At 30.6% G+C, this 15,235-nt stretch overlaps 1 protein-coding gene across 11 annotated transcripts; it reads left to right on the top strand.

Moving 5' to 3' along the window:
- The first annotated feature begins 883 nt into the window (after nt 1-883).
- On the top strand, nt 884-4,931 carry LOC107893515 (piezo-type mechanosensitive ion channel homolog). 11 transcript variants are annotated; one of them, XR_001682844.2, is made up of 7 exons: nt 901-1,126; nt 1,888-2,073; nt 2,167-2,282; nt 2,545-2,629; nt 2,909-2,936; nt 3,032-3,728; nt 4,667-4,931. XR_001682844.2 is itself a non-coding variant. In XM_041085244.1 (7 exons), exons 3-7 carry the CDS (start codon nt 2,191-2,193, stop codon nt 4,670-4,672), a joined length of 297 nt encoding a protein of 98 aa, XP_040941178.1. In that variant the 5' UTR covers nt 901-1,126; nt 1,888-2,027; nt 2,167-2,190; the 3' UTR covers nt 4,673-4,931. The 11 variants fall into 11 exon arrangements, 7 of the variants coding, with proteins under 7 accessions (XP_040941174.1, XP_040941177.1, XP_040941178.1 ...); XR_005907692.1 differs by having other exon boundaries at nt 3,032-4,166; XM_041085244.1 differs by having other exon boundaries at nt 1,888-2,027; nt 3,032-3,117.
- Nucleotides 4,932-15,235: the final 10,304 nt, after the last annotated feature.

The following is a 15,235-nucleotide window of genomic DNA, read 5'->3' as shown; positions in this document are numbered from 1 at the left end:
CAATTAATGCTTTTATTTTAAAAAATATTTAATCTAAACCATTTGATATATTTAAATATTAGATTTAAAAAAACATTGATAAATAAATAAAAACATTGATAATAAATAGAAACATTGATAACGAATAAAAATGAAATACAAAAATAAAAATGAGATATCGGTTTATGGATTATGGGTTTAGGGATTATGATTTATGGTTTAAGGGTTGGGGTTTAAGGCTTAGGGGTAGGGGTTAAGTGTTAGGTTTTTAGGGTTTATAGATTATGCTTATGATTTAGGGTTTAGATTAATTAGTGTTTTTTAATTTATATATTAAATAATTTTTTATATAATTGTAAAAGATATAATATTAATTTTAATATATTAAAATTATGACTATCGTTTAAATTATTTAAGAGATAATAGATAAATTTTATATATATTAAATGATTTAGGATTTAAGGTTTACTTAAGATTAATTTGTTAAATGATGAAATTTTAGACAATCAATTAATGCTTTTATATTTAAAAATATTTAATCTAAACCATTTCATATATTGGGTATATGATTGATTATTTTGAATTTTAAAAATATTTAATCAATTAAAATACTATTATTTAAAATAATTATAAAGTTTTTATTATTTAAAATTTAAAATTTTATCTAATTCTTTTAAATATTACTTAAATTTTTAGAAAATATTTATTTAAAATTGAAATGAAAGAGATAATAATTTAATATAAAAATTATAAAAAAGTCAAATATTAGTGGCGTTTATGGTAAAAACGTTGCAAAAAGTAAGCAATAGCGACGTTTATTATAAAAACGCCACAAAAAAATCAATTTATTATAAAGAAAACGGCGTCGTTTTGATATAAATGCCACTCATTTTTTGTTTTGATTGAAAAGACGCTGTTTTATTTCTCTCTCTCCCCCCTCCCCAATTTCTCCCCAATTTTCTCTTCTTTCCCGATTCCCTTTTCTTTCCCAATTTCCTTTTTTTTCTCAGTCTTTCTCAATATTTTATACCCGAAAATCCTGTTGTTTTATTTTTTTCTCAGTCTGTTCTTTAATTTTCCGAAACCCTAAACACCCAGTTTCCCGATGCCTAGCCACTCTACCCAGCAGCGAACTCAGTTTTAGCAAGTATGTGAGGTTTTTGATTTTTTTTGTTTGGGTTTGTTGAAATTTACTTCCTGTAATTTTCAATCGTCTTAAAATTTTAGAAATTTTAATTTGGGTTTCTTATTTTCTATTATATTAGTTTTCAATCGTCTTAGAAATTTTTGATTTTTTTTTTGTTTGGGTTTCTTATTTCTATTATATTAGTTTTCTAGTTTCCTGCTATAGCTTCAATTTGTTGGTGCAATTCTATGTGATGCGGTCAGTTGTTTATGTTTCTTTTTTCTTTTTTATCTTATATGTTCTATGCCTAAAGTAATATCATCTGTTTTCCTGTGAAATGTCTTAATTATTCTAATTTTACCTTTGTTCTATCTTTCCTGAATCTCTAGGTTGAAAAAGTACAACAACAACAAAATTCTTTCCCTAGTTCATTTAATTGCTCAGTGATACATACAGCAACCAGTCCTTTTTTTTCATTGAAGCCATTGTCCTATTCTTTTTTTTTTCATTGAAGGTTCCCATATCAGGGTTTTATGCTGCTTATTGTTGCCTGCTGTACAACTTCTTGTTGGAATTAGTCATCCCTCTTGGGCATCTTTACCATTTTTTATTTGTAGTTGTATTGGACTTGTTGATTGATCTTTAACAAGCAACTTTCTTGGCCTTTTCAGGCAAGCATCTTATAATTCCTATGGCTAGAGATGAGATTACGATTACAGTTTGTTAGCATTTAATGTTATCTGGTTTACTGATTGATTTATATTTTTGGTCTGGTTTCAAAGATCTTGGCGGTACCTTTTGTTGTATGCTGCTTGAACATTGTCTTACTCTACATATACCAACTCCCTGTCGAGTATTCTGGGATCTTTAAGTGGCTAGCTGATTTTATTGGACTCTATAAGATATCTGCTAAATCAGAGAGGTCAGAAATTTGTTCTGGTCTTTCTCTTATAGTCTTTTACATCATTGTGAGTATAACTTACTGCTAAACTTCAAAGCTGTTGTTTCCATCATTTTTTTATTATCGCCTAACCTTTCTGTAACTCTTAATTCTTTTTCAGCTATCTTGGATTAGATGTGATCTTATGGAAATGGATTTCATCATGTCGACAAGAGCAAGCAACTTGACTAGGCAACTTCTTCCTTCAAAGCATTCATTCTTTATTCGTGAATCAAGGTATTTAATTGGGGAGGTTTTCCAAATTGACTAACTTACAGTTTATTTTGATTTTTTCAGCACATTTTAGTTGGTTTTGGTATTGAAAATTTAATGGAACAGCAAAACATGGAACCATGCACACCTTGTATTTATAAGTTTGGTATTCAACATGATATAAGGTTGTTTTTATATTTATCATTGCATAACATGATAGGATTTGCATTGATATCTACAATTTTAACATCTCTCTCTCTCTCTCCCTGTGGAAAATGCTTTGCAGATCTGGTGTTAGGCACACTAATATTTTGTTAAAAGGATCAATCTTACGGACTTTCGGCATTAACTATTTTACTTATGGTTTTCTGGTAAGTATACAACATTTCTTTTACTTTATAGAACTTTCATCCCTTTTGTATTGATTGTGTTTACAATTATAATGTTCTGGAACTACATACAGATGTGAACTAATGCAAATTCTATGCCATAAAATAGTAGTAATAAGAGTAATAAAACCCCAAAAAATTATAGATATGTCCCATGAGAACTATTTTTTTTTCAATCATTACTGGCTATAGTAGGGACATCAATGGATGACAGGGTCAGTAGTCATGTTTTCCTTTTAATCTATCTTGTATGTCCAACAGGAACCAAAGGGTTGGAGTGAACCTTTAGGTAATTTCTTTTCTTCGGACATATGGATCGAATTTGTCTTACCTTCACAGAAGTTGTTTTGTGCTCTTAAGATTATTTCCTGTTGAATATATCAGATTTCCTTGCTTGCTCTTTCCTTTTGGAGTTTCCACTTTGCGAGTCTCTATGCATTTGGACTTCTTGCGTATGTTCGCTATATTCTGTATGTCTTTCCCTCAATGTATCACTTGCATCGATTGAATGGCTTGCTTCTCATTTTAATTGCTCAATGTATCTCAATGTATCACTTGCATCGATTGAACTTGCTCAGGTGACAATTGAGCTAATTGCTGTAAGTATCCTTACCTGCTACTTGAGACTGGTTGCATTTTGCAATTTGTTAAAGGGTATTTTCTTCTACTGCAGTGTCATACCCGTTGCCTAGATGATTAGAATAACATATTTTAAACGCTGTTCTTATCATCTTCTGCCTGATTTCTGTAAACAGTAGTGGTACATAGTTGATGGTTTACAACCTGGTTTACTTCAATAGGAGGTTAAAACTTAACGAAAGGATTGCTAAATTGCTCGGGTTTCTTTGCAATACATTAAGTAATATTTTCTTTCTTGGAACTGAATTTGATTCTTAGATAATAGTATGTTTCTTCTTAATAAATATTAGAAACCATCCCCTAAGAACTATTTTTCCTTTAATTTGTCTTGATATGGAGATGAAGACAGGATGTTTGGCCCTAGTTTTATGTTTAAATATTAGTGTTGATCCACCTGATGTAATAAAATTATCTCCTTGCGCAAGAATGGAGTGCTGGACTGGTATGTTTTTTGAGTCAATTCTCTCTTATTTTTTGCATTTTTGCTATTTAATGGTTATTGAAGCTTTAATGCTCATGATTATTCCTCAAGAAATCTTTAATAAGTTTCGTGTTATTTTAATATGTGACTGAACTAAATGCTTGTTGATTTGTTGAGCATGCATGAAATAGTTTGTGCTTATATTTTGTTTGAAGTGTTGAATTCTGAAATAGTTCATGTATAATATATATACAGTTTAAGTATTAGTCTCAGGTCAGGATCTTTGTTTTGTTTTTAATTCATTTTTTACCCTTTAGTGTCACTTGGTTGGTTTTGCTAGTTTACAGATTTTTTTCAGGGAAGCTATTAGGGATTGAAACACAGTGTTTCAAGCCTTTCTTGGTCTTTGTCACTTAAAATGCTAGTGTGAGGATCTCGATACTTTGAACAGATCTTTTGGTGAGCTTTTCGTGGTCTTTGTCACATAAAATGCTCAATCCTTGGTGGTTTAATCTTGCTGTTTCGGGTTGGAAGAACTGTATGAAAGAAATTAGTTAAATTGCTGCTGTTAATGAGGTCTAGAAGTGAGTAAATTGATGTTTGACATATCTTTGTGTGGTGGATTGAATGCTGCTATATATTGTTGCTCATTACCGAATTAATGCTGAAACTAAGCTAATTAAATGGTGGATAATTTGCTGTCGATTATGATGGAAATGGCTATTAAATGTTTAAAATTCCTCTTATTTAATTGATGGTTGCTGCTGTTTAAATGTTGTAAATTGAAGTGTTTAAATGCTGTAAATTGAAGTGTTTAAATGTTGTAAACTGAAGAATTTAAATGTTGTAAATTGAAGTGTTTAAATGTTCTTTGTGTAGCATTTTAAGAACTTCAAAGCTCACAGATGATTTGTTATACTCTATATGAGTTCATTGATTCTATGTTTTTGCAATTTTAGGTATGATCATGGGTGCAGCAGCTTCAACTGACAAGACTTGTACAGGTCTGGAGCAGGTCAATCAAGAAGCTCTGCTGGAATTAAACTCACAAGTAATTGTAATATGCTTTTAGTTGAAGTTTCTTATAGTGAACATCATGTTGTTTATTCGGCAGAAGTTTCAAAGATTTTACTTTTTAGAAGAAAGTGTATTGTAGTCATTAGATTGGGTTTTCAAAGATTGATTATGTTAACATTTTGATCAAATGAAAAGTTCTCTTATTAATGTTTTTGAACTCAAAAACAATTTAAAATGTTTCCATTGTTAGGTTATTTAAATTTGTATGATCATTTAAGGTAAGAATGTAAATTTTTTACGAAAGTCGAAATATATATGGTTTTTAGCGGCGTTTTTGGGGAAAGTGTCGCTATAGGTCACGATCTTTAGCGGTGTTTTTGGGGAAAGCGCTGCTATAGGTCACGATCTTTAGCGGCGTTTTTAGGGAAAGTGCCGCTAAAGGTCACGATTTTTAGCGGCGTTTCTGAGGAAGCATCGCTAAAGGTCCCGATCTTTAGTGGCGTTTCTGAGAAAGCGCCGCTAAAGGTCCCGATCTTTAGCGGCGTGTGCTATAGCGACCTTTTTTGCGGCGCTTAAAAACGCCGCTAAAGGCAAAAAAAACGCCGCTAAAAATCTGTTCTCCTGTAGTGATTAGAACATTTTTAATAATGATAAAGAACTAAACTTACATAAAATAATTTAATTAATGCATCTCTAAGTTAGTATATAATTAAAAATAATTTTAAAATATTTGTATTTAAATTAATATAAATTGATTTTTTATGAAAGAAGTTAAATATATTTAATTTCATATACTTTAATATCTAACTTATTTTCATTATTTTGTAATTAAAAATAGGGAAATTAAATAGAAATTACATAAATAAACAAATAATAAAAAGGGTATAATTGTATATTTGTTTAAAATTTGCTTAATAAATATATCTAAAGGGTATTCAAAAGATTTTCTTCAAAGTTGAGGGAGTACGTAAATATTCTTGAAACCGTAAAGGAAAGTGTTGAGGAAAATTGTGTTGAACGAGCTGAGTGGCACTCGGCAATACCCACTACAACCTGCTACTAAGGCAGTAAATTTACTTGTCATATTTGAGTTACTTGTCATATTTGAGTTGGCAATTTAATGAAGTAAAATTCTTGGACTAGTGAATGTGCTAATATTTTGGAGATACTATAGCCCATCTATTAAAACCAATCTATTAAAACCAATCTCTGGCTATTGTAGATTAGATTTGATCCGAATAAATTAAGACAACCCTTGCTTTGAGGAGATTTGATTGAGATCGTGCTATTGATTTTTATGATATCTTATTGCCGATAGATTGTGTTTTGAATCTTTATGTTATAATTGCTATTTTCAAAGAGTTGCTGTGTATTCATTTAGATTCTATGTTAATAAGTCAAAATTGATATATGCTTTAAGAATTGTCTAGGAACCATTTTGTGGGAGTGCAAACTGAATTGTAAACATTGAGTATTTACTTCCTAATTTTCAGGGGGGATTTGGAGGTGAGTGTTCTAGTCTTTAGGTACTAATGTGAGATATCTATACTTGGAAAGTGATAGAGTGTAATTCACTCATTATATTGTGGATTAAAGATAGTAGACATTGAGCTAAGCTCCGCATACGTAGAGAAACTGAACTGAATTGTGTAAATAAATCATTAGTAATTTTTTGTTTTATTTGCACAAATTTTCGCAGTGTCAAGCCGTAGTGGTCACTGTAGTCAAGTGTTTCCATTAACTATTTTGATATTTAGCAAACAAGAACTATAGGTAACTACAGTAAATATATTTTACAGTAAACGTCAGAGGTAAATGTCTTTTATCCTTAAATTTTTCACTATTATATAAGCATATTATTTCACAAGTGATCATATCATTCTTTCTATTAATTTTACAAAAATCAATTGCATGATTTCTTTATATTAAAACAAAACTATATTATATATATAGTATTATACATGTTTTCACATTGTTCCTCCTACGCAATTTTCATGAAGGGGTTTAAAAAGAGACATGAACGAAGGAGAATATGAAACTTTACACTTGAATTTCACCATAAAAGGGGAAAAGTATTTTTCGTTAAAAAAAAAACTGGCAATAATATTAATTTTTTTAAAAATAATATTAATTTACTTATCACGCATTTAATATTATTTTATAAATTAAATGGTTATATGCATAAAATAATAGTCAATTTTGATATAATAAATCATGCCATGTGTCATGCATTTAATTATTATAATTTTATTTTATTTTTAAATATTTAATATAAAAATATATTCATTTATTTTTATACTTTTAATTCAATTTCCTTTTTATATAATTACGAATAAAAAATTTTCTTAAATTATATTGGGGCCAACTCATATAAACTATGAATAAGAAAAGTAGAAAAGATCAAATATAGAAATATTTTAGGTGAAAAACCTTCAAAGAGAGAAAAACCATGGACAAAGGAGGTTAGTTTTTCACTAAATGAGTAAACTAACAAGAGAACAATATGGAAAAAATAAACTTGAATGTACTAAACATACAAACCCAAACTTTGAAAACAAAGCCCTAACCCGGGAACAAAATTCTCTCTATAGTTACCATGAAACTCTCACAAAAACTCATATGCGACTGCATCTTATCTCCCACAAAAGAAAAACCCTATAGCACTACATCTTTAATGGCCTATTCATCAGCATCTCAAAATAGAGATACAAGACCCCTTCAAATAGACTAAGATTAGAGGTCTAATTATACTTAAAATATCCCTGGAGTAATCAAAGTTTAACTAGGAAAATATAATAGAGTTCAACTGGGAGAAGAATCAAGGCACACCCCACATGTAACAGCCTGTTTTCAGTGAAATTGGAATAGTGGTTTCGGAACCACAAATCCGAGTTAAAAAGAAAATTTATTTTAATGTTATTGCATGGTCTGCATTATGATAGGACGGATGTATGGTGATAAGAAAATTTTACCGATTATGTGTTTAATTAGGGAAAGGACCAAATTGCATAAAATGAAAAAGTTGAGTTCTAGTAGCTAAAAGGATCAAATAGCTACAGAATTCAAAATAAGAGGTCCTTATATGGTAATTAGACCATTAAAAAAAGTTAGTAGATATTTTTTATGAATCATCCATGGAAAATTAGAAAAAGAAAAGGATGAAATTGGAAAGTTGAAAAATTAAAGATGGTAAATAAAATAAATATCAAATAACATCATTTGATATCATCTTCTTCTCCAAAATTTACATGGAAACCCTAGGAGAGAGAAAGGAAACTAATCAAGTTTAATTGGGTATGAATTATTGTCTCATTTTTAGTAATTTTTATATTTTTGATATCGGTATAGCTTGATCTATCTATTTTGAGGATTAATTTACAAAGATATAAAAGTATAGAAATTTTTTCATGGATGAATATGCTGAAAATTTGAAATTTATGGTAGAAAATGAAAGGTTATTGATAAATAAACAACTTTTACAAAGAGAATTTTGATGAAATTATGATTTAGGGACTAAATTGTAAAGATGTAAAAGTTATGAAAAAAATTATAAATTTTGTGAAATACATGTGCTATAAATGTTATATGAAAATTTCGGTTAGGCTAAGGATTAAATTACATGAATTTCATTTTTCAAGCTTAGGGACGAAATTGTCATTTACGAAAAGTATAGGGGCAAATTGGTAATTTTTCCTAGGATGTGAATTGAATTAAATTGAATACGAAATTGATTAAATTGATGTTAAATTCATTTATATAGATCAGGAAAACTCAAATACGAAGTTAGATCAAGGAAAAGAAAAAGTGTCGGATTAGTAGACTTTTATACACGAACAAGTGTTGAGGTAAGTTTGTGTAACTTAATTATGTAAATTTATATGTTTTAATTGAATGTTATATTTGTCAAAATTGTATAAATTATTAATGTACGAAAATAATCACATGCTCGAAATTTCTAGAAAAATAATAGGTTCCATTTGAATAATTAAATGCGATGGATACAATATTTTCCCATACTGATTATAGTCCTGCATATGTTGTGGACATTATAGCTCGGACAAGCATACTAATAAAAGCCCTCTCGAGCGTCCTGTTATATAGTTCCTGTGAGTATCCTAATAGGTAGTGATCCTGCACATGTTGCGCACTACCGTAGCTCTTTGTGAGTGTCCTGTTACATGATTCGATCGGTTGTGATCTAACATTTATTGCAGACACAAAGGCAGCTCTTCGTGAGCGTCCTGATATAGGCTCTTATGAGCTTCCTGACATGGCTCTTTAAACTCCCTATAAAATGGCTATCCGTTCCTTCCTGATAATAACTCTTCGGAGTTACCTGTTAAGCTTAATGAGCTTCCTGTTCTAAACTCTTATGAGTTTCATGTTTAGCTCGGATATGCTTCCTATTATATGGCTCATCTGAGCATCTTGATATGTGGCTCGAGAGTGTGCTTCCTGATTATGTGCCCTAATGAGTACCCCTGAACATGAATTGACGGATCACTGATTTGTATACCTTGCGTATACTATCTGAGTATCCATCGATATTTCAATAATTCAACGAATAAAACTCTTGACATGAGAAATTGAGAGATTAAAGGAACTATGTCTCAAATGCTTCTGAAATGCTTGAAAGTTTGTAGCATGATGAGCTTATCCATGCTTATTTGATGTACATGTGAAATATGTAACTAACTTGCTTAATTGAGTGTATGTAATTAGGCAAACTTGCCAATTTGTTGGGAAGAATGTTATTGTTATATTTATTTAAATGATATGATTGGTAAGGTTAATTCTTGTTATACGAACTTACTAAGCATTAAATGCTTATTAGTATTTCCTCTGTTTTATAATGCTCGGAAGCTCGTAAAGGTTGGAGATTGGTCAGAGCATCTTCACATTATCCTTCAATTCGCTTTGGTATAAATAGTAAACTTCTTTTGGTGTAATGGCATGTATAGGCTAACTTTGCCAATGTTGGCATATAAATGGATGTTTGTAATCTAGCCATTGGAATGGCTAGAAATGATATGTTTTGATATATATATCATAAAACTATCTCGTGAATAATATATATAAGTTAATGTGATTGGATTAAGTTAAAGTAAATACAAATGTTTTGATAAAAAGGTAAGCTTGGAAATACATGATTGTATGTGTTAATATATTAGACACAGTTCTAGCAATTGGCTTGGATAATATGTATTGAATTGGTTGTTGAATATGTTTATTTGTTGTTATAGGTTAATGGCAAATTTGGGTAAGAAATAAGGCTTGGAAATGGCCTTATTTTTCCCACATGGGTAGACACAGGAGCGTGTATCTTTATTGCGTATGACACACGACCTGACACATGGGCATGTGGTTTGGTCATGTGTCCCCTGCATCTTAAAATTGAGAAACAAAATGCTTAGAATTAGGCACATGGGCAGAGACACGAGCTTGTGTCTCAGCCGTGTGTGATACATGGCTTAAAACACAAGTGTGTGTCTTGGCCGTGTGAATCCTGCACCTAATTTTTTGAAAATTAATTTGACCACATGGTCTAGCACACGAGTGTGTGGCAAGCCGTGTGGCACAAGTCAGAGAGTTACACGGGTAAGGGTACTAGCTGGGACACGGCCTGAGACATGGGCATGTCACTTGGCTGTGTAAGCCACACGGCCTCCTTATACGAGCATGTGACCCCTGTATTAAAGAAAAATTTTGAAATTTTACGAAAAATTCTTTGAGATCTCGATTTAGTCCCAACTTGTTTCTAATGTTTAAATTGGGCCTCGAGGGTCCATTCAAGGGACGGCATCATTATTTTTCTATATGAATAGTAAATGACATGAATTATCTGTAATTGTTCTGTAAATTTTGCTATTTCGGCGACGGATACGGGTTAGGGGTGTTACACCACAAATATCTACATTGACTCGTATTTATCACGCCTTCTTTTTCATGCCCTATCACGGGTATAACTCGAATTTTGGAGAATGTCAACTAAGCCTAAATCATGCTTGAACTTGGAAACTAAACGGCTCATAGTCTTCAAATCAAAGTTGTATAATGTAATAAGAGTCAGTAATACCCAGGTATTTAAATTGCGGTCGCATTTTCGATCGCATTGTGTTTATCGAGGTTTCAGACATAACAGATGCTATTGCGGTCACTGACGGTATTGCGGTCGTGAATTTTTTTTAAATTCGCACAACTTATTGTAAAACATAATAATTATAATTATAATTATAGTTATAAAAAGTCATTTTTAATGATTTTTAGAATGTTTCCTAACACTTATGAACTTTTATTAATATGATATGAGAACACAACTTTTATAATCATTAATTATTCTTATATTTATTTACGAATTTTCTAAGAATGTTATATTAACTAATAACAAAGTAAAAAAAATGAAATATTAAACATTTATCATATTTAATAAGTTTGAAAGTTTTTATGGATAAAATAATTGAAAATTCATACCTGAGAGATATCTTCAATATTTCTTGACAACTTTGAAGATGGTGAAGATATAAACATTCCATGCTGCAAAAGGAAAAAAAGGAATAGATAAATGTATAGATTCTAATTAATTATTCCTATTTCCCACCACTTATTCTCACTCTCATTCTACTTTCATATATAGTTTAACATGTTTCGATTATTAATTATCTTTTCATAAAATATACTCATTCATTTATCTAAAGATATATTTTAAATGTTTTAATATCATCAAAATTAAGAACATTAACAAAAGTTTTCTTTAAAAAAGACATACCTTATAAATAATGGTAGTGGTACGATTTAGTTTTCACCAATTAGTGGAATGACGAAAAAGATCAGATCCTTCACCTTCACTTTGAGAGCGTTCTTGACTTGATTCTCTTGGCCTTTGTCCAAAAATATATCCAAAAAAGTAACATTTTCACCTTGGTTTTCATATAATTGATATGGAGGATATATTTGAGGAGGAGGATACATGAGAGGTGGAGATAAGTGATACATTGGTGGTGGAGGATGCATTTGAGGTTGGGATGGCATACCATAATTAGGAAATGGTGGATAATAACCATATGGTTGCGAATAACCATGTGAAGGTTGAAAATATGAAGGTTGTTCTGGTGGATAAAAACCTTGAGTGTTAGTAGATGAATCACTATACCCAAGGTTACTAGAACTCGATCTCCTACCAGATGAAGAGCCTATAGAAGTATGCTTTTTGCCTTTTCCTTTTGATGAAGCTCTAGGTTCACTTCTATCTCTCTTAGGTTCAGGAAACATATTTTCATCAAACTCTAATCTATCACGGAAATGTCCACTAGTGGTACCAACCTCATATTCTCCTCCATACTGACTAGAAGACCTAATTTCACCTCTATCACTACTATATCCATCAATTGGACTTATACCACCACTATCGGGTCCATCGCCACTCTGACTTGGCGTTGAACTAGAACTTGAATTAGAAAAATTTTGTTGTTGAGATTGATTAACATCCATTTCATCATCAGAGGTATCCACAGGCAACACACCAACATTTTCACCATCTAATAATGGATTCTCTTTCTCATAAAGCCATTTTGATAGTGGATTAACATCTTCAAAGATATGATCAAGGTTGATAGGATTAAAACTAACATTTATATCATCAGTGCTCATTCTTTTTTGATACCTTTTCTGAAGCCTCATATTATAATAGGTAAACACTAGTTTCTCAAGTTTTTTATACTTTAACCTATTTCTTGCCTTGGTGTGAATATAACTAAATGTGCTCCAATTTCGTTCACAATTTGATGCTGAAGTTGTTTGACTAAGCACTTTAATTGCTAATTCTTGTAATTCGGGAACACATGTGCTGTTTATTATCCACCACTCAGCTGCATAATATTATTTAAATTTCAAAATAACTTCAAAATGTACAATATAATTAAATAATATAAATTAAATTAAAAAATTTAATTAACTGTTTACCCGGATTCATTTGCTTCCAAGCTCTTTGTGCTTGTGGAGTACCGAATGTCTCATGTTTATCTCTTAATAGTAACAACTGCATACATAAAAGATAGAGTAAAAAAAATCTATTTCAAATTATGTAACTAAGTTACAAATAATAGTACTTGAATCTAACTTGATTAACCAGCCCGACTTGAGTATCAAGAGAAGGTTCTAATCTTTCAATTATTGATCGTGTACCTTCTAATGTTTCTATTAGTACATTCTCAGAATGCTCCACCCGAAATTAAAATTGAGGATTGAGAAAATAACCAAAGTATAATTTATAAGAATATCGTCAAATAATAATAATCTAAAGCTTAAAATAATAAAATATAAAAATATTTCTTAATTATATGAAACATTTTATCTTACCAGCTAAATGCAAGCCGGAATGCATAAAATTTCATCTATTGTCAATAATCTTTTCATACTCGGTGAAATATTAACAATCTTGTTGAATTGCCCGTTTAGCTCTATCAACGGCCTCATAAATAAAGCCCATTGTTGGTTTTTCATCGCTATCCACAAGTCTTAATACTTTTACTTGGGGCTCGTAAACTTTTATGAGGTCATTGACTTTTTCCAAAAATCTTTTTCCAAAACAATTTTTTTAACTTCATAAGGAGACCCTGACTTTTGCTATCCCCATTTTGATTATTTAAATTCTTATATATTCATAAGAAAAAATTTAAAATAATATAGTCTAAATTATTTGGAACTAATAAAATCATTAAAGGTTGCTATATTTAAGTAATTATATTAACTAAATATAAAATACTAACCTTTGAATTAAACATTTCTCTCAGACCTTGCTTTTGTCTTGTTATCTCTTCAAGTTGAATGAAATGAGTTGCAAATCGAGTAAGAGCGGGTCAAAGTAATTGTTTCCCTTGTGTATACTTCTTCATGAAATCAACAATCCAAATGTGATTGTATATAAAGCAAGTCACTTTCTTTGCCTCATCTAACACTTTTGCTACACCGGGCTTTTTTCTCAATAACTTCAAGGCATAAATCTAAACAGTGAGCTGCACATGAGGTCCAATATAGATGTTTTCTTTTCAATATTAATTTTTTCCAGTAGCTTTCATTGCTGCCTCATTATCAGTCACTATTTGGATAATGTAATTTTCTCCAATTTCTTCTACAACTGTATCTAACAAACTGTAGTAGAATTCAGCATCTTTACTGCGAACACTTGAGACATCTACTGATTTCCAAAAAATGGTTCCTTTACTGCAATAAACAAGGAAATTAATGATGTGCATTTGATTCAAACTGTTGGTCCAACCATCACACATTAGAGTTGCACCCAATTCTTGCCAATGAGTCTTTAGTCCATTTACCCAATCATGAACTCATTGATACTCTGACTCCAAATACACATCTGAAACTTCATAAGGTGTTGGGAGCTTTACACTTGTCCAACTTCTATTGACACTTGAATTAAATTATACAACCATGAAGAGGTTGCTAATTGAAAAGGAAGTCTTTCATATATTAAAACTTTAGATACCGCTTCACCTATCTTCCTTTGAAAACTCTTTAAAAAAGAGTCATTGACCTTTGGTTGCTTTGAACTTTTGCTTCTAACCAATTCAGGTGTAGCTCCCCTTAAGGTAAACTCAGACTCACTTGAGATGGATTTACTTTTTCTTTCTTTATGATATTCTCTAACTGATCCATGAGAAGATCATTCTTCTTCGTACATGTTATTCCAACCACCAGTACTTCGTCTGAATTCTTCCCCTCTATGCCACTCGTGTTGTGATTGGATACTTTCTCGAGTTTCTTTCCTTATAACAGAAACATCATCAATGAATTCCTCGTGTTCATCCTCCTCTTCTCTTAATTGAGAAAAGAATTCATCTTTTCTCCTCTTTTTGTCTATTTTCTTTATGTTGCTTTTTTTCATTATATTCATCATACTTTCTCTAATGACACATGTTAATAAAATAAAAATAATTCAAACTTTATATTATTATCAATTATATATAATCTTTATTTATAAATTTACAGTAACATTTAAAAATAATAATAAAGTATCACATACCAGTAACATTAGGCATAGTGCAACATTGCTGATTTTATGAGCAATGTGCTCTTTAAATCGTGTTATTCCTCCTTTCACAACTTTACCACAAAGTTTGCATACGATATTTCCTTTCACATTTGGCACTGGAGTTCCAAAGTGCCAACCTATATCATTACTTGGTGCACCCTCCAATCCTTTAGTTGGGAACTCTTCACGTGGTGGCATGCTTTATTTTTATTTATATATAAGAAACATAAAATTATATTTAGAAATATAAGTAACTCATTATATTATCAACAATATAATACAAAAAAAAGTAAACATCATTAACATGGAAAATTTAAATTTATTGCATAATCCGTACATAATTTTTTTTTATTTTTTTAAAAAAACAACAATACATCATAACCCATTATTACTTGGTTCCAAAGTTTTTGGTAGAAATAGTTTGTTTTGTTCCATCTTAATAAAATTTAAATTCAAATTGGATCAA

The sequence above is a fragment of the Gossypium hirsutum genome, chromosome A13 (genome assembly GCF_007990345.1).
Source record: "Gossypium hirsutum isolate 1008001.06 chromosome A13, Gossypium_hirsutum_v2.1, whole genome shotgun sequence".
In the NCBI taxonomy this organism is placed as follows: domain Eukaryota; kingdom Viridiplantae; phylum Streptophyta; class Magnoliopsida; order Malvales; family Malvaceae; genus Gossypium; species Gossypium hirsutum.
Note: the sequence above shows the minus strand (reverse complement) of the source record. Positions and strands in the feature narration are given on the sequence as shown.

Coding starts and splice junctions, on each gene's coding strand:
- LOC107893515 (XM_041085240.1), top strand. CDS start 2,191: ATGGAAATGGATTTCATCATGTCGACAAGAGCAAGCAACTTGACTAGG. Junction 2,630..2,908: donor ATTTTACTTATGGTTTTCTG/GTAAGTATACAA, acceptor TATGTCCAACAG/GAACCAAAGGGTTGGAGTGA. Junction 2,937..3,031: donor GGGTTGGAGTGAACCTTTAG/GTAATTTCTTTT, acceptor TGAATATATCAG/ATTTCCTTGCTTGCTCTTTC.